Consider the following 17,663-nt stretch of genomic DNA (forward strand, 5'->3'; position numbering starts at 1 on the left):
TTAGCCGTTCTTCATAAGGCATCGTTTCCAGGCCTTTGACCATTTTGGTTGCCCTCCTCTGGACACGTTCCAGTTTGTCAGTGTCCTTCTTGAACTGTGGTGCCCAGAACTGGACACAGTACTCCAGGTGAGGTCTGACCAGAGCAGAATACAGTGGCACTATTACTTCCCTTGATCTAGATGCAATACTCCTATTGATGCAGCCCAGAATTGCATTGGCTTTTTTAGCTGCCGCATCACGCTGTTGGCTCATGTCAAGTTTGTGGTCAACCAAGACTCCTAGATCCTTTTCACATGTACTGCTCTCAAGCCAGGTGTCACCCATCTTGTATTTGTGCCTCTCATTTTTTTTTTTGCCCAAGTGCAATACTTTACATTTCTCCCTATTAAAATTCATCTTGTTTGTTTTGGCCCAGTTCTCTAATCTGTCAAGGTCTAATCTGTCAAGGTCGTTTTGAAGTGTGATCCTGTCCTCTGGGGTGTTAGCCACCCCTCCCAGTTTGGTGTCATCTGAAATTTGATCAGGATGCCCTTGAGTCCATCATCCAAGTCATTGATAAAGATGTTGAATAAGACGGGGCCCAAGACAGAACCCTGTGGCACCCCACTAGTCACTCTTCTCCAGGATGAAGAGGAACCATTGATGAGCACCCTTTGGGTAGGTGGGTGTGTTTTGTTTTGTTTGATATTATGTTATATATTTTAGGTTCTGTGTTGTAAACTGCCCCATGGTCTCCTGATGAAGGGCAGTACGTAAATTTAAATAACAAGAACAATGTCCGCTTCCTGGAAGGGCTTTTAAATCCTTTTCCACAACATGATTCTGCCAAAGTGTTGGAATGGAAGAGCTGCTGTTTGGCTTTTCCAGGGAGCTACAAAAGGGGAAGCAGCAGTGGGGGGGGGGAACAAACAAAAACCGGCACAAAGAGGAAGACATGCATAGCCGTTGTATGAAGAGGTAGAAGTTTATTGGAATATAAACATTCAGATAACATGTAAGATAGAAAAAAAAAACCCCACCAACAACATATACAGACACTTGCTGGAAGGAAACATCTGAGGTATTTATTTATTCACCATCTAGGCTATCACATTTTATTTCTTCCTTTAAATAGTTAAGAGAGAGAGAGAGAGGAAAAAAAACACCCCTAGCTGTGCAGCTGCTGCAAAAGTGGTGGCAGATCTCAGAACCACCTGCCTCCTTCCCTCCTTTGGATCTGCCTGGAAGAGGCAGCCACTAAGAAAGGGCTCTGTGTGTGTGTGTGTGTGTGTGTGTGTGTGTGTGTGTGTGTGTTGTCAAGTCCTATTTGCTTTGGAGGACCCAGAGCGCCTGTCTGGGACAGCAACCCCACTTCCACCTCCACGGCTGAAGGGACCTTGTCCTGGAGTCTTCTGGTGCCACCTGAAAAGCACTGGGCCCTCTTTCCCAGGGCAACAGAAAGGAGGGGTGTTGTTTTTTAAAAGACTTTGTGAGAGATGGGCCGTAGTTCAGTGGCAGAGCACAGGCTGTGTGCAACCCTTTGCACAATCCAGAGCTAAGCCAAGGAGAGGCTGCAGGATCCTTTCTTGTGGGGATGCACCTCACCCACAAACCCAGCATCTCTGCTGTGGGATTTCGTGCTTGAGTTGGGGGTGGAAAGGAAACTGCCTCTGCAAATGAAACTAAGACCAGGGTGGAGGAGCAGCCCTTTCTCTCATATCAAAAGCCCTGAGCGTCATACAATCTTTCAATATTCAGAATTGGGTAAGGTGAGTGAATGCCCTACCCTGCTCACCTACACCTTACCGAGCCAAAAACCTGCTGCTGGTTTCTCCACCGACCTCCAAAGCCTGGCAAAGCACAGCACAAACATAGATACAACCCAGCCCATCAAAAAGAGGGGAGGGAAGGAGAGGGGGTGGATTTCTACAACCTGAAATGGCCGACCCAGAAAACAGCCAAGGGCCTGAAGTTTGATGCTACAGCTTATTTTAATGAGGTATATACTTATATATGTCGTTACAAATCCCAAAATCTACCCTTTTCCCTGAACTGGATTCAGAACGACCCTTTAGCTCCCTGGCTGCTTTCAGTTTAGGTGAGTGAGGAAACTGATGGGCCTGGAGGGCAGAGGCCACCCCAGGGCTCCAAGCACCTTCCTGTGCAAGAAATGCAAATGGTATCGACTGCAATGGGACCAAACTGGACAGAGCAGGGAGAGACCCGTTGGCGGAAACTCTGCCTGAAACTCCAGGTAATGCAGATGACTGGGAGGAGTGGGCTCCTTTTTAAATCAATTGGGGCACATGGGTTTGGAGGTTGCCCCACAGTTTATCCTTCTTCGAAGCCAGTTCCCATCACCCTCCAGGTGTTCCCCGTGCCCAGAGCCAGGAAAGCGTGACACCCAGGAAAGCGTGGTTGAGAGGAAAGTGCTGGAGGGTGAAGGTTCATCTCCTGGTAACTGTATGAACTTTTATGCTTTCAGTGATTTATTATTAAATCAGGCCCCTTATCCTCCCATGCCTGCTTTACACATAAATCAGAGCAGACCCAAGTTCTCTCTGCCACTTCTGTGTCTAGGTTCGTACGCATTAAGGCAAAAAAACCCAGAATTCACTGCTGACACAGAGCTTGGGGTGGGGGGGGGAGGAGTTTAGGAAAAGCCTCTCCCTGCCTTCATCCCCCCCCCCAACTTAGAACTCTGCACTAGGGAAAAAAAAGAAAAGAAAAGCTGAAGCCACAAGTTCTGAAACCAGGAAACCGAGTTATGCAGATCAAGCAACTCTGCACAATATTCACATGTTTATACGGTTACAGGATTTTGTTCTGTGTGTTCCACTTGGGTAGGGATTGGGAGAGGGAGTGTCAGAGTCACGTGAGTATTGGGGAAATTTGTGCAGCAAAGGTTAGAGCTGTATTAAATGCAGAAACCATACTGGACACCTTCAAGTGCTCATCTACCACCACCAGCCCCCAAAACTGAGGCCTGGCAACCTACGCTTACAAGACAAAAGCAGTCTTATCAGGATTCCTTAGAATTACTCAGCGGATCTCAACTTCCTAATGGAAGGGGAACAGCTCAGTGCTGCAGCACCTGTTTTGCTTGGAGCTTCTGTCCCCAAAGGCCTGCCTGAAACCCTGGAGAGTTGCTTCCAGTTGGTGCAGAGGATGCTGAGCTCAATGGACCCACGGCTTGGCTTTGTACAAAGCAGCCTTGTAGGATGCTAAGCTGGAAAACAACCACCACTGCAAATGGGACAATCTTCCATTGCTGGGAGTGGTGGTGGGGGAAAACACACACACAAACAATAGAGGAAGAAAAAGAATTAGCCAGCAAAACGCCCGACAAGATTCACACCCAACCCTGGTTGTGGTGCAGGCTCTGCTTAAAAGCGAAGGAGGCCTGAGGCAATGAGCCAAGAGGCCCACGGGGACAAATCTCATGCCAAGTTTGGCAACCTTCCTGCCTGCTAGAATAAAGTCAGCCAGCTGCCTTTACAACCAGACCATCTCTGCCAAAGGAAAGCAGGTGGACTACAGGTTTTACTGCTAACAGATACTTTAGCTCCTGGCTCCTGGTGGAGGAAACACCTAGGAGGACAAAATGTTTTTGGCTGGGGGCTTCCAATGCAAATGGGAGCAACAAGCAATATGCCATTGTGGAAAGCTGAAGGCAGCCTTTGGATTTTCGACACCACAGCCTCCAGCTGCCACTTCTCCTACCTTCTCTGTTTCAAGAGGAGGAACAGCCATACGCTTGACAGTAAAGGAGCCAAGTAGAATCGCAAGGGGCCCTGAGAACTGGCCACAGATAAGGCCTTATCAAGTCAGCTGGGGGTGGGGGGTCGCTGTTGCTGCAGGGGACAGAGCTGGATTTTGCTGCACAATCCGCAACACACCTTAGCGTAGCCAGGTCTGGGATATTATTTGCAAAGCCCCAAACACAAAAAGAATGCTATCCTGTGGAATCGCCATCACTGAGTATGCGGGGAGAATTCCAGCCACATGTTTCATTCAAATCTAGCAAGGTTGTGGCAAGGGAGAAAAAAAATATGTTTGCAGACTATTCAGTCCACAGCTGGCCAGATCTGACCCAGGCTTCTGTGTTCCCTAGAGCAGCGGCCCAGGGGCCAGAGGTGTGTTTTGACACACTATCTGCCCCAAATCATCCAGGACGAATGAGTGTCACAGTTTGGGAGCCATGCAGTCACTTGGGATAAGGCAATCGGTTGGGGGAGGGGGGCAGAATTGCTTCGCAAAGATCTGCAGAAGAGGTAGCCTGGGTGTGGAGCTTTGTTTTTCCCAGAATCTGCATGAGACAGCAATACAATGAAACGGGTAGGGAATCTCCTACAGTAACAGCAGTGTAAAACCTTTATCAGGTCAACTAAAACACCCCAAGTATGAGCAAGCTTTCAGTTTCAGCAGATCTTTTCTTCAAGGTTTGTTTGTATTCTGTGACAATTTAGTAGCAGGATTATGCTGCTGTTGCATTTTTTAAAACAAGATTCTGATGGACCGACCTGGTTCTCTGCAGTTTTGGTCTGCTGGAAAGCATCCAGTGTCCCATTGCTTTTCCAAGCAGCTGTTGGCTGAAGAGAGAGAACACTGAAGTGTGGAATCTCTTTCTCTCCTACAAAGGCGAGACTTTTTACAATGCCTTGCTTGAAGTTTGGCAGGGTGGTTGCAGGCCAGGAAAGAATGCTTTGCAGGCCACATCTGGCTTGCCAGATGAGCCTCCCTGGTGCAGACTTGAGGCCTTCCAGCAGGAATGGCGTCTTCTCTTGCTCACGTCCCCTTTGATAAATCTGATTGGTGGAGGGACGAATGTGGCGTCACTTGGTGAACTTGGCACCACAGCAATTTCCTTGGCCCAGTGGTACATGCTCACATACACAGCGGTTGGGAGTGCCTTGGGTAAGTAACTGCAGAGGAACACGCCTGGGAGAAACATACTGGACCTAGAAATCCAGTATTTTTTTTGAACGGAAAACCTGCAGGACCGAGCACCATCAAAGACTAACAGAATTGTGGAGTTGGATGGGACCATCGAGTCCAACCCCCGGCAATGCAGGAATCACAACTAAAGCATCCCTGACAGGTGGCTTTCCGGCCTCTGCTTAAAAAACATACAGCCAAGGAGAGTCTACTGCCTTCTCAGGTGGTCCATTCTTGTGCTCAAAGATGTGTCCAGAAAGGAACATTCTTATTTATTAACTCATAAGGCATTTTAAATGCACCCTTCAAATACAAATTGTTTCCCTCCCAAGGGCGTATTTTTCCTCTGCAGGAATTTGTCCAAAAGCAACATTGTGGAAGGAAGAGGATTTAGTGCGAGTGTGTCCCCTAATCTATTTCTTGTCGCCGGGGGAAAAAAAATCACTTCAACCATTCCCAGTAGCTTCACAGTTACAGATGTGCCTAGCTTTTCCAAGCTGGGGGTTCTGCTTTCCCTCTGAGGGAGCCTTTAAAAAAGAGGGGAATGGAAGGGGAGAGAAACACCTGCACTTCTGAGAGGGCCTAGCTACCTCCAGAGCTGCACCTACCATGCAGGACTTGGGTTAGAATCCCATGAGAACCAGCGAGCTCTCAAGAGTCCAGAAATAATCAGAACTGCAGCCCAGGACTTTACTTCAAGGATAATAAGGAAACAAAGTCCTCTCATTGTTTTGGGACTGAGATGCACCTAACATGGATTGTTTTGAAAATCCTGAACAACTAATAAGCCCTTCGAGGAGAAAGCAACATCAAACCAACGAGAGGGAAAGAGAGAGAAAGTCAGCCTGAGAAATTAACCTGCATCTTCCACCACCACCTATTACCCCATGAGCCAAGTGCTTCCATGCTATCTTGAGGACATCAAAGGTTTCTGATCCTTCAACTCAGGGGGCTCCTTTTTTTTGGTGTGTCTTTGGTGCTACAATATATAAAATTTAAAATAAAAAGCAGTCAACAAGACATATAAAAAGAAGCTTTAACATATGCAAATCCTTCCAGAAGAGAGAAAGAGAAAAAAAAATCCCAACAACAACACAGCAATAAGTACATATTTTTGAGGTATTTCATCTGCTCAGGAGAAGCTGATGCAGATCTGTAGCATGACTGAGACTCGTCAGGGTAGGAGAGGGAGGGCGGATCCCTGTTGGCAAGGAGGTGGGGGATGCCGGTGCAACAGGCAGGCAGGCAGCGGGCTTCTGCTACAAGGAGGAAGCAGAAACAGGCAGAAGTTCAAGGGAGGAGGTACAAGGAAGTGCGAAGTGTGTGCACAAATGTGGAGGGGGAAGCAACTGAGGAGTTCATCTGTCCTGAGGAACAACACACGGCTCCCTCATCAAGATTTTAGAAGGGAAGATGTGGGGGAAGGTGCCCAGAAGCCCCTGGTTGTTCTAGGGCTGTGGGGCAGTCAATTAGGGCTGGCCCCACCAATGCACAAGGAAGCAGCCAATCCCCCTTTGATAGGCTGGGATCACAGAGGATTCTCGGCAAGTGTCAAGTGAGTGGACACAGGCAGCAGCAATGCAAGAACAGCTTTGTTCTTTCAGCATCAAGGTGCCCAATCCAAGTTACATTTGGGGGAGGACAGGGAAGCAAGGGTGGGTGGAGCATAAAATGTGCCTGACCTAGATGAGCCCCTAACCACTTTCACCTTTAGCTTTCTGACTGGTAGAGTTTTTAAAATAAAATTTAAAAATTCCATGCATCCCCACCCGCCCCTGAGGCAGAAAGAATGGAGAAACAGAATTGCACAACTTGACCTCATGGGGAGGCTGAATAGGAGTGAGGCTGTGGAAGAACCTGCCAATGCTGGCGCCTGAGCCCCAGTTCTGCAGGGAAGGCTGGGCAAAGCTGCGAAGGGCAGCTGGTGCAGATTCCTCCAGAGGCCTGTCCAGCCTCCCAGGGGCCTTGCTCAATGCTGCAGAAGCAGCACGAAAGGGAACCTCCATGCTGTCAAGACTCCTCCAGAGGAAGCTAGCAGGCCAAACCTAAGGCCAGAAGGAGAGAGGGAGGCAGGAGATGCACTGGCCCTTTGAGTCAAGGCTGGCTAACTGGGAAGAGGAAAGAGACCCAGTCAGACCTGCACACAGAGAGATGAAATGTGGGTTTGTGTGTCTCTGTGTGGAAAAGCAAGCTGGAGAGAGGAATTACAGGGTGTGGGGGGTGGTATATGAGAGAAGAGAGCTATGTTCCCCCCCTGCCTCTGGGGGGTAGGATTGTCAATACACTGCAGTCACATTAGGGGGGGGGAGTCGTTTGAAGCATGGGAAAATGGGTTTCTTGCCTTCGCCTTTTGCTACAGTGGCGATGCTCAGTCATCTACAAAAACTCACACAACCCGTCCAGAGAATCCCTGATTGAAACACGCCCTGTGTCCCCTCCCGCCCCCCACCCCCGCCCCCTTGCCCTCCTTTTCCCACTGAGGACACAGCAAGACCTGAAGAAAGGTGAGATGGGCAGCAAGAGACCACCTCGGCAGGATCCTTGCCAGCACAGGATCTTTGCTTCTCTGCCACTGGCTGGTCTTCTAAGCAGGCTCCTCGAGGCGAGGTCACCGGCAGGACCGCTTGGGGCCAGGGAGAGAGAAAGCACCTCCTCTCTGCTTCCCCCTCAGAGAGACCAGCTGGTTGAGGGCTCAACACCAGGTGTGCCCCTGGAGGAGGTCGGGCTGGGAGAACAGTGGGAGGAACTGCTGCTGCCGCCGCCGGTGCTCTGCGTGCTGGATCCGGCAATGAGGTGGACGACAGGTTTCTGGGCAAACAAGACCCCTGTGGGGCAGAGAGAAGGGAGGAAGATTAGCAGGCCAAGGATAACATAAGAATGCAAAAAGAGCTCTGCTGGACCAGGCCAAAGGGGACCCATCTAGTCCAGCTTCCTGTTCTCACTGTGGCCTTCCTGATGCCTGTCAGAAACAAGCAATCAGGATCCAAGCACAAGAGCCCTCTACCCTCCTGTGGTTCCCAACAACTGGTATTCAGAAGCATTGCTGCATCCATCTGTGGAGACAGAAGCATAAGCCATCCTGGCTAGGAGCCATCGATAGCCCTCTCCTCTTTTAAAGCCACCCACATTCATGCAGCTCCCTGCTCTGGCTTCCTCAGAGCGGCAATGGCGTATCAATAGCCGTGTGTGTGTGTGTGTGATATCAGAGGATTGTTCTGAATTGTTCTCCAGAGACCAGCCATTCCGCAGCTTGGCAGAATGCTCAGTCTGAAGCTGGATTATTCCAAATATTGGGCGGCTGATTCCAAGGGATCCACCTGCTTCAATCCCTTGCCCCATTTCAGAAGTGGACTCTTTCTCTCTCACCAGCGTAGATTGTGCCATTGATTTCCACAGACATATTAATGCTTCCAAAGCCAGAGGGGGTCCAGTTCAGTGCTGCTGATGTCGCTGCTGAATCTGATTTCTCCTCTGGTGGGGGAGGACAAAAGTATAGTGTGAGTTGTGTTATGCTCATCCCACTACATAGGACAGACCTGGCTTGGGCATTTCTCTTTCTTTCCCTCCCCCCCCCCTCTCACCTCCCCAGACCAGATAGTTGGTCAACTGGTAGAGATTTCACCTTGCTCTGCACTACGCCTTGATACACCATTAAAATAAATGGAAGGGAACAACGGGCCCTGAATGGCTCAAAGTACCAGCTGGAGAAACACTGGACACGGGAAGTCATGCACAAGGGGTTTAAACCAGGGACGGCGATTTTTCTTGCTTGGACTGAGGGTCACATCTGGCGTGGAAACTGTTCAGCATGCAGGCCTGATCCCTGCATCTGGAAAACACCACATCCCAGCTGGCGGTGGGCTTTGAGGCTGGGCAATGGCCCCCAGCACCCTCCTCCTCCAACATGCAGCTGACTGTGATAGACCCTGTAGACCTGCCGTTCTCGCCACCCCTTTGGGTCCCTTCCAACTACCATTCTGTACTCATGCCTCTGTGGCTGAGGTGATGAAGACGCATCAGTGGCAAAGCAAGTCCAGTACATCTCATGAGACTTCTGGCAGGCACCTCATCAGTGCTATTTTTCTAGAAAAAGAGGTGCCGGAATGCATCAACACCACCTCCCTCGTTCTCTTAGAATGGCAATGGCGCCCACCTGAGAGGTGCCAGAACTGAGTTCCGGCGAGTTCCGGCTGAAAACCCCCCCTGCTTGCACAGTTTGCCAAGCCAGCTTTATTGGGAAGGGACAGATCAGCTCTCTGGTCCACTCCAAGTGGGTCAGGAGTGAGAAGGAGGAGAAACCGGGTAATTCTCAAGGGGTAAAAACTCCCACGAGGCCAAATGTGGTCTGGGGGCTGTGGTTTGCTCATCACTGGTTTAAACCAAGAAGTTGCACCTATCTGGCTTCCCTCATGCATTAAGTCCCTCCCCTCCAAAAAGCATTATTCAGAATAGCAGTCTGCACAGCCCACTAAGGAAGATAATAACACAATAAGATTCAAAACAGTAGCAATTAATTGCACTTTTATTCAACATCCAATTAAAGCTAGTTCCATTAATTCAGCTTAACTGATGAACCTGATATGAGATAAGCCTGTCAGTCACTGAGATACCATATTTAGTCATGGCTTCACTGTTCAGCAAACTCTTAATGTGATGGGTTGGCTTGATGGTGACACCTGTTTCCCAATGTCTGGTTTAAGGTCACTTAGCAGGAGATTTAAATCACCACCTCCAGTGCCCCCCTGCTGTCTCCTTGCCTCTTAGAGCCCCCTAGGGAACCCCCCCCCCCAGGGGATGCTACCACCCACTTTGGCGGCCAGTTTTAGACTATGACTCCCATCAACCTGACGCTCTCCAGATGCTTTGAACTATATGCGCTCACTGGGGCCGATGGGAGTTAAAGTCCAAAGGCTGCAGCAGAGCCAGGGCGGCCTCACCTCGGCCGTTGATCTTGATCTTCATGGGCAACTGCCGGGCCATGCTGAAGAGGTTCCGCTGAAAGGCCTGCTGGATGAAGCGCTGCTCCTCCTCCGTCATTCGCGCTACCTTCTCCGCGGGCTCCCCAGACTCCAGCCTCTCCCTCAGCTGGTCCAGGGTAGCGGTTCGTGCCGCTGCCGTCACAGCCGCCTGCTGATTCGCCAAGGCCACAGGCATGGCAATGCGGTTTGGCGTGGACACGGTCAAGGGGACACCGTCACCTAGGAAAGCAAACGGGCCACTCAGGGACCTCGAGGCAAGCTGAGGCGGGAGCCATGGCTCAACCGGCAACTTGCCCAAGGCTGGAAGCACCATCCTGACAATGCTATTAGTAGCACTGCCCTTCCGTTTCCCCTCTAAGGCAGCAACTGCTTCATCCCTGGCACTGACATCAAAAAATTATGTGATCTTTGGGTGTAGGGCAGTATATATGTTAAATACATAATAGGCCAATGAGGAAAGAGAACATAGGGGTTCTGGGGACAAGGAAGAGCTGGGTCCAGGTGGTCTGAAAGAAATCAGTAGGGTCCTGCTCGCTGTCTTTCTCCTGGCACAGGTCATCATCCATAGTGGCGATTAAAGTGGTTTTGGAAATAGGTCCAGAAATTCAGTTTCATCTGACACAGCACAGTGTTGCCCAGCCACCACTTACTAAGTACACTGCCCCAGAGGAGGATGCTTGAGACTGGCTGAGAGCAGTTATAAATCTCTGCCCCAGAGGAAAGGACTCAATTCAATGGATTCAAATGACAAGAAAGGAGATCCTGGCTATATGTTAAGAAGAACTTTCTGAAGGAAAGAGCTGTTTGACAGCAAAAGAGAGCCAGTGTGGTGTAGTGGTTAAGAGCGGTAGTCTCGTAATCTGGGGAAACGGGTTCGAGTCTCCGCTCCTCCACATGCAACTGCTGGGTGACCTTGGGCCAGTCACACTTCTCTGAAGTCTCTCAGCCCCACTCACCTCACAGAGTGTTTGTTGTGGGGGAGGAAGGGAAAGGAGAATGGTAGCCGCTTTGAGACTCCTTAAAGGGAGTGAAAGGCAGGATATCAAATCCAAATCCTCCTCTTCTTGTGCAAGGTAAGGATTCGAGTGAAACCGACCACCTGTCTCCTTGATCCTTGCCCATTCTAGCTAATAAAAGCGAGCCGGGAAGGGCTGGGCGATGGACTCTGCAGGGTGGTGAATGATTCCCTCGACAAGGGAGCCTTCCCAGACCCAATGAAAGAGGAGGTTATTAAACCCCTTCTTAAAAAAAATATCTTTAGACCCAGCCAATATGGCCAACTATTGCCCAGTCTCAAATCTTCCATTCTTGGGCAAGGTCATTGAGCGGGTAGTTGCTGAACAACTCCAAGCATGCCTGGAGGATGCGGACCATTTGGATCCCTTCCAGTCAGGATTCAGGCCTCACCATGGGACTGAAACTGCCTGGTCGATGATCACCGATGGGCTAGGGACAAAGGTGAAAGCTGTTTCCTAGTTCTGCTGGATCTCTCAGCGGCCTTTGACACCATCGACCATGACATCCTTCTAGACCGCCTTGAGGGGCTGGGAGCTGGGGGCACTGTTATACAGTGGTTCCGCTCCATCCTCCTGAGCCGTGTCAAGAAAGTGGTGTTGGGGGATGAGTGTTCAGACCCCATGGCTCTCACTTGTGGGATACCTCAGGGTTCTGTCCTCTCCCCCATGCTTTTTAACATCTATATGAAGCCACTGGGAGAGATCATCAGGGGTGTTCATCAGTATGCAGATGATACCCAGCTCTACCTCTTTCAAATCGGAACCAGTGAAGGCAGTGAAGGTCCTGTGTGAGTGACTGGAGGCGGTTGGAGGATGGATGGAGGCTAACAGATTGAGGTTGAATCCTGACAAGACAGAAGTACTGTTTTGGGGGGACAGGAGGTGAGCAGGTGGGGAGGATTCCCTGGTCCTGAATGAGGTAACTGTGCCCCTGAAGGACCAGGCGCGCAGCTTGGGAGTCATTTTGGACTCACAGCTGCCCATGGAGGCGTAGGTTAATTCTGTGTCGAGGGCAGCTGTCTACCAGCTCCATCTGGTACGCAGGCTGAGACCCTCCCTGCCCGCATACTGTCTCGCAAGAGTGGTGCATGCTCTGGCTATCTTCCGCTTGAACTACTGCAACGCGCTCTACGTGGGGCTACCTTTGAAGGTGACCCGGAAACTACAACTAAATCAGAATGCGGCAGCTAGACTGGTGACGGGGAGCTGTTGCCGAGACCACATAACTCCAATCTTGAAAGACCTACATTGGCTCCCAGTACGTTTCCGAGCACAAAGTGTTGGTGCTGACATTTAAAGCCCTAAATAGCCTCAGCCCAGTATACCTGAAGGAGCATCTCCACCCCATCGTTCAGCCCAGACACTGCGGTCCAACTCCGAGGGCTTTCTGGCGGTTCCCTCCCTGCGAGAAGCGGTTACAGGGAACCAGGCAGAGGCCTTCTCGATAGTGGTGCCCCTCAGATGTCAAGGAAATAAACAGCTATCTGACTTTTAGAAGACATCTGAAGGCAGCCCTGTTTAGGGAAGTTTTTAGTGTCTGATGTTTTATTGTATTTTTAATATTTTGTTGGAAGCCGCCCATAGTGGCTGGGGAAACCCAGCCAGATGGGAGGGGTATAAATAATATATTATTATTACTATTATTATTATTACTATTATTATTATTACTATTATTATTATTATTATTATTATTATTATTATTATGCTCCCCACCCCACCCCATGGTACCTGGCAGGGAAGGGATGACAGTTGTTCCCCCTCCTTGCACTAACAGGAATGTAAATGCTTCAGGGAGATCACAAGCAGGCAGCTGACAACCTGCTTAAACTAGGACAAAAGAAGAGGGGGCAGAAGTAAAGAAGTTTAGTGTAAATGAATTCAGGGAAGGACTGCACGGTTATGATGGAAACGGCTAAAAAGCAAAGGAGTCAAAAGGATGAAGAATGGTGAAGAGAGAGAATAAGGCAGAGAGTAGGAAGAACACATTTAGGGGTGAAAAAAGAAGTTTATTCTGGATGCATGAGAGAAGGGGAGCCAGTCAATGCAGCTGAGGAACAAATAGGAAGATGGTAGCCATCTTTCCCTTCCACACACCGGTCCCAAGACCAGGTGACAAACTTTGCTGCCTTCGCTCACATGGCTCTGACCCAAGAACACTAAAAATGGTGGATGTCAATGTAGCACACAACCGGCTGAAATGCTCACATCTGTTGGAGGAAGTGGCCACTTGTGAGCCACACCATGTGTGTGTTTGTGTGCATGTATATGTGTGTGTGTGTGTGTATGTGTGTGTGCGCGCAAACACACCCTTCACCCACTGTATCCATCTGACTGCTAAACCTGAGCACCTGGCCCTTCAGGCCACCCAAATGACGAACCAGATAAGTGGCTGACCTTTCCTGAGAGCGCCTGCTGAAGACAGGTGAGGGTTGCTGGTTCCGCCACCAGGGGCGAGGCTAACGATGGGGAAGCGGATCTTTGGAGGGCACAGGAGTGAAGGAGGCCCTGTGGCAGCAGGGGAGTAGCTGAACAAGGAGGAGCTGTAGCTGGGCCGCCGGCCTTCCCGCCTGTTGCCGTCAATGGCAGCCTGCAGCTCAGCGGGAGAACTTAAGGACTTCTTCTCACATTCATAGGCGTAGAGGTACTTCATATACCTAGAAAAACAAAACAAAGAACAGGAGATGCAGAACCAGACAGAATGCTGCATTTGGTACAGCAGAGACGGACTCTAGTCAACACTTAGCCCAGGCCCAGTCACAGGACTCATTCAGACATCAAGCCAAACCATGGTTTGTGCTAACCATAGTTACAACAGACCCCACCATAATTTGAGCTGCGTGTCTGTTTAGTTCTCATCTGATCAGGACTCCGCTCCTGTAAATTTGTGTTCATGTCTTTGCGCCCTGTCATTTGCCAATGATCTGTGGATCCAAACATAACAACGAACCACAGTTAGCACAAACTGTGGTTTGACGGGCCAACTTGGAAGCTCTTTTTAAAGCATGGTTCATAAGCAGACAAAATGTCAGATATAATGCCAGGAAATTTCATCTGACTGCAGTTATACTACATAGGGGTTGCCGGGGAGGGTGAGAATAAATGAGATAAAAGTAAGTAAAAAAATGGCATTATGGAAATGCTATTAAAAAGGTGGAAGGAGAAGGGGATGGAGATGGCAGGCTTCAATTTGGTGATAACTTCAGTAAATCAACAGTTCTATCAGTTGCTGGAAGAAGGCACAACCCAAAATACAGAAGGAGCTAAGCAAAATAGTATGTTTTTCTATAACTAATTACAGCAGGAATGTAGAGATTTCAGGGTTCTGAATCACAGTTGTGATGGGCCTCGGAATCAGGTGTTCCCCGTCTCCTTTCCTAGGGTAGTTGCAAGAAGACCGGAAGCTCCTTGCAACTACACCGTTTAGAATTCAGCCACAAACTCTTAATCTAGTTCTAGACTGAGATATCACACAGGCTTGTGGAAGGTCCAGGACTTACTGGGTGCGAAGTGTAAATGCAGCACTGGTGATGGAGGTGGGTAGGTTAAGGCCTTTGGTGATCTCCCTCCAGATCTTCTTGTTGATGATTTCCACCAGCCCTCCCTTGTCGGTCACCAGCTTGTAGAGCATGTAGAGGTCGAGGATCTGCTTTGCCATGATGGGGATGCGGTTGATTGGCGTCCCTGCAGCCAAAACGAAGGAAGCAGGAAAGAAAGAAAGAGAAAGGGAAGAAGAGAATGAGGGCAAGGAAAAGCCACTTAAGACTCCAGCTGGACTACCTCTGTGATCCCACAGTTCCTGTAAAGCCTTTGCCTCAACCACTCAGTCCACTCCTAAATCTAAATCCAAGTATGTGTAAACCCTAGTGCATGTGTATTCTTCTCATCTCCTCTCTCTCTCTCTCTCTCTCTCTCTCTCTCTCTCTCTCTGTTTTTCCTCCTTCTGTTGCCCTCCTGGAGCCGAAGTTAAGATTGTAAGTTGCTGTGAGCAGTGACTGAGAGGTGATAGGCTAGCCATCTTGAAATATCTGAACGGCAGGTGAGGGCATGGAAGATGGAGCAAGCTTGTTTTCTGCCACTCCAGAGAGGAGTACCCTACACAATGTATTTAATCGACAAGAAACAAGATTCTGACTAAACACTAGGAAGAACTTTCTGGTGGTAAGAGCTGTTCTAGAGTAGAACAGACTGACTTGGAAGAAGGTGGACTCTACTGCAACGGAGGTGTTTAGACAGAAGTTGGATGGCAATCTGTCAGGGATTCTTTAGCTGTGCTTCCTGCATTGCAGTGGGTTGGACTAGATCACAGAATCATAGAACTGTAGACATGGAATGGACCACAAGGGTCATCTAGCCCAACCCACTGTAATGAAGGAATCCTTTTGCCCAAAGTGGAGCTCAAACCAACAACCCTGGGACTGAGAGTCTCACACTCAACCAACTGAGCTATCCCTCAGATAATGACCCTTGGGTCCCTTTCACTTCTACAGTTCTATGATCCTATGAGTGACCTGTCTTTTGCCTGTTACTCAAAGTGCCATTCACACTGTTGGTGCTGTGTGCATTCTAAAAAATATAAGAATATCCCCACCTACCCAGCAAGAAGAAAAGGGTCCCTATTTGTGACAGAAGTGCAGTAACACCACTAAAGTTCTCCTCCTGGCACCCACTTCCCCTTAGAGCAAGCAAAAACACCCGACCATACGGAAGAGCTCTGCACCTAGGCAACGGACAGAGAAGAGGCCCGGCTTAGGGGAAGAGGAACAGCCGGCATTATTATGTTTAGGAGGCCAAGGTGTGAAAACCCAACAGTTTTGGTTCATGCGCAGGATTACTATGGCATTTCTGAGCACGATTTTAATGCTCTTCCTCAGGGGTTCCCATGTACCCGTACACCAGATATAGGCAACTTTTCCTGTATTTAACTGAATTTATTGTGACAGATAGGTAGCCGTGTTGGTCTGCCATAGTCAAAACAAAATAAAAAAATTCCTTCCAGTAGCACCTTAAAGACCAACTAAGTTAGTTCTAGGTATGAGCTTTTGTGTGCATGCACACTTCTTCAGATACCGACTTCTTCAGATACCAACTTCTTCAGATACTTCTTCAGATTCAGGTATCTGAAGAAGTGTGCATGCACACGAAAGCTCATACCTAGAACTAACTTAGTTGGTCTTTAAGGTGCTACTGGAAGGAATTTTTTTATTTTGTTTTGAATTTATTGTGGTTTAAGTTTTGCCTTCCATTTCCCTGACTGTGGCAGAAGTCAAATTGCAACCACTGGGAATTGCATGGCAGTTCTGCAGCACTCACAACCTGGAATGGTGACTCGGGGGGGGGGGGGGAGAGCAAGCGAGCTGAAAGCACCTTCATTTTAGAAATGGAAACATAAACAAAAACAAAATACTTTGTTTTTTGAGCTGGAGTGAGGAGGGGAGAGAAAAGCACCTGGCCCTCTTCTTGTCTTATTTTTATATAATTAAATATCGTATTTCACTACATAATCACTGCCACCGCATAATAGTCACACCCCTTTTTTCAGGCCCTAAAATTGATCCCAAAGTTTTCACCGCATAGTCGTTGCAGAAGGAACACTGTGCTGCCTACTGTGCCTGTGTAAGTGTCATGCTTTTGGGTAGCACAGCTCAGGGGAGAATACAGTCGTACCTTGGTGTTCAACAGCTTAGTTCTTAGTCCAGAACAGATTCCATTCAACTTCCAAGGTACGAATGTATAACAAGGTGGTGTTTTGTTTCTGATTTGCTTCATTAGGAAGGAGTGTAGAAGAGAGGTTTTATGGTGCAATAGTATTAACTATCTGAACAACTCTTTTGAAGTCTGGCCATGGTGCCATTCCGGACCTATTTCCTAACCACTCAAGTCTTTGGTAACCAAAATGACGCATTTATTTCCCACCCCGTCATGGGCAGCCGGTGAGCATGCAACATATGGGTTTCAACACTGACTGGAGGCTGCATGTTTTAGGGTCGTTGCCTCTAACTTTCCTTTCTGTTCCAGCACAACTTCCTTCTGTCAGCCAGCAAATCTGGTCTTGTTAAGTCTCCTAATATTTTGAAGATGGAAAGAACAAGCCAAGCATACACCCCCCCCCCCGAAATGTGAAAATGGAACACAGGCCAACACCTTTGTCAAGGAACAAAGCTCAGCTGACATGCTGGAAACTAGGGGGCCAAATTCACAGTAAGGTTTGGCACGTTTTAAAAAACACACACAAGGAAGCAGAATTCAAGTGATATATACTTAATGACTAGAGGAACACTACAAAACCCTCAAATGGAAGACGAGCCCTTTTCAGCAGGTCCTCTTTGCTGGATGGATTGTGAACACAATGCATAGCTGAAACAGAACTCCCAATCTATGGTTCTCAAGGAAGCCCAATACTGGGCCTGGAGTAGAGGCTGGAGCTCAATGGATGCATTAGAAAGGTGGATCATTATCTCTTGCCACCATAACTGTGCTTTTTTGGGGGGGGGGGTGATACGGAGTTGAGAAATGTCCCTCCCATGCCATTGCTTCTTTGAGCTAAATTCCCCATCTGTTTTTCTGGTGCCTTTGTTTTTGGAGAAAGAGGTGTCAGGACACTTGCACACAGTTAGATCCAAAGCTTTAAATCAAAACTTCTTCCTATCCAGAAAGTTTGCAAGCAAGGGATTTCTTGGCAACATTAGCAAACACTATTGTGTTATATGGCAGTTCATAAATAGCAAGCCATGGTTTGGTGTTGCCTTTAAT

At 48.7% G+C, this 17,663-nt stretch overlaps 1 protein-coding gene across 2 annotated transcripts in view; it reads right to left on the reverse strand.

The window, feature by feature from the left end:
* Positions 1-945: 945 nt before the first annotated feature.
* ARID3B (AT-rich interaction domain 3B) overlaps positions 946-17,663 on the reverse strand; it is a 57,224-nt gene continuing 40,506 nt past the window's right edge. For both annotated transcript variants that reach the window (XM_081876301.1, XM_081876302.1), the window contains exons 5-9: positions 14,411-14,594; positions 13,308-13,567; positions 9,856-10,116; positions 8,285-8,389; positions 946-7,743 (exon numbers count right to left, since the gene is read on the reverse strand). In XM_081876301.1, the coding sequence (XP_081732427.1) occupies positions 7,586-7,743; positions 8,285-8,389; positions 9,856-10,116; positions 13,308-13,567; positions 14,411-14,594 (968 nt within the window). In that variant the 3' untranslated portion in view covers positions 946-7,585. The remainder of the gene's footprint in view (positions 7,744-8,284; positions 8,390-9,855; positions 10,117-13,307; positions 13,568-14,410; positions 14,595-17,663) is intronic.

The sequence above is a fragment of the Podarcis erhardii genome (assembly GCF_964252035.2).
Source record: "Podarcis erhardii genome assembly, chromosome: 9".
Classification (NCBI taxonomy): domain Eukaryota; kingdom Metazoa; phylum Chordata; class Lepidosauria; order Squamata; family Lacertidae; genus Podarcis; species Podarcis erhardii.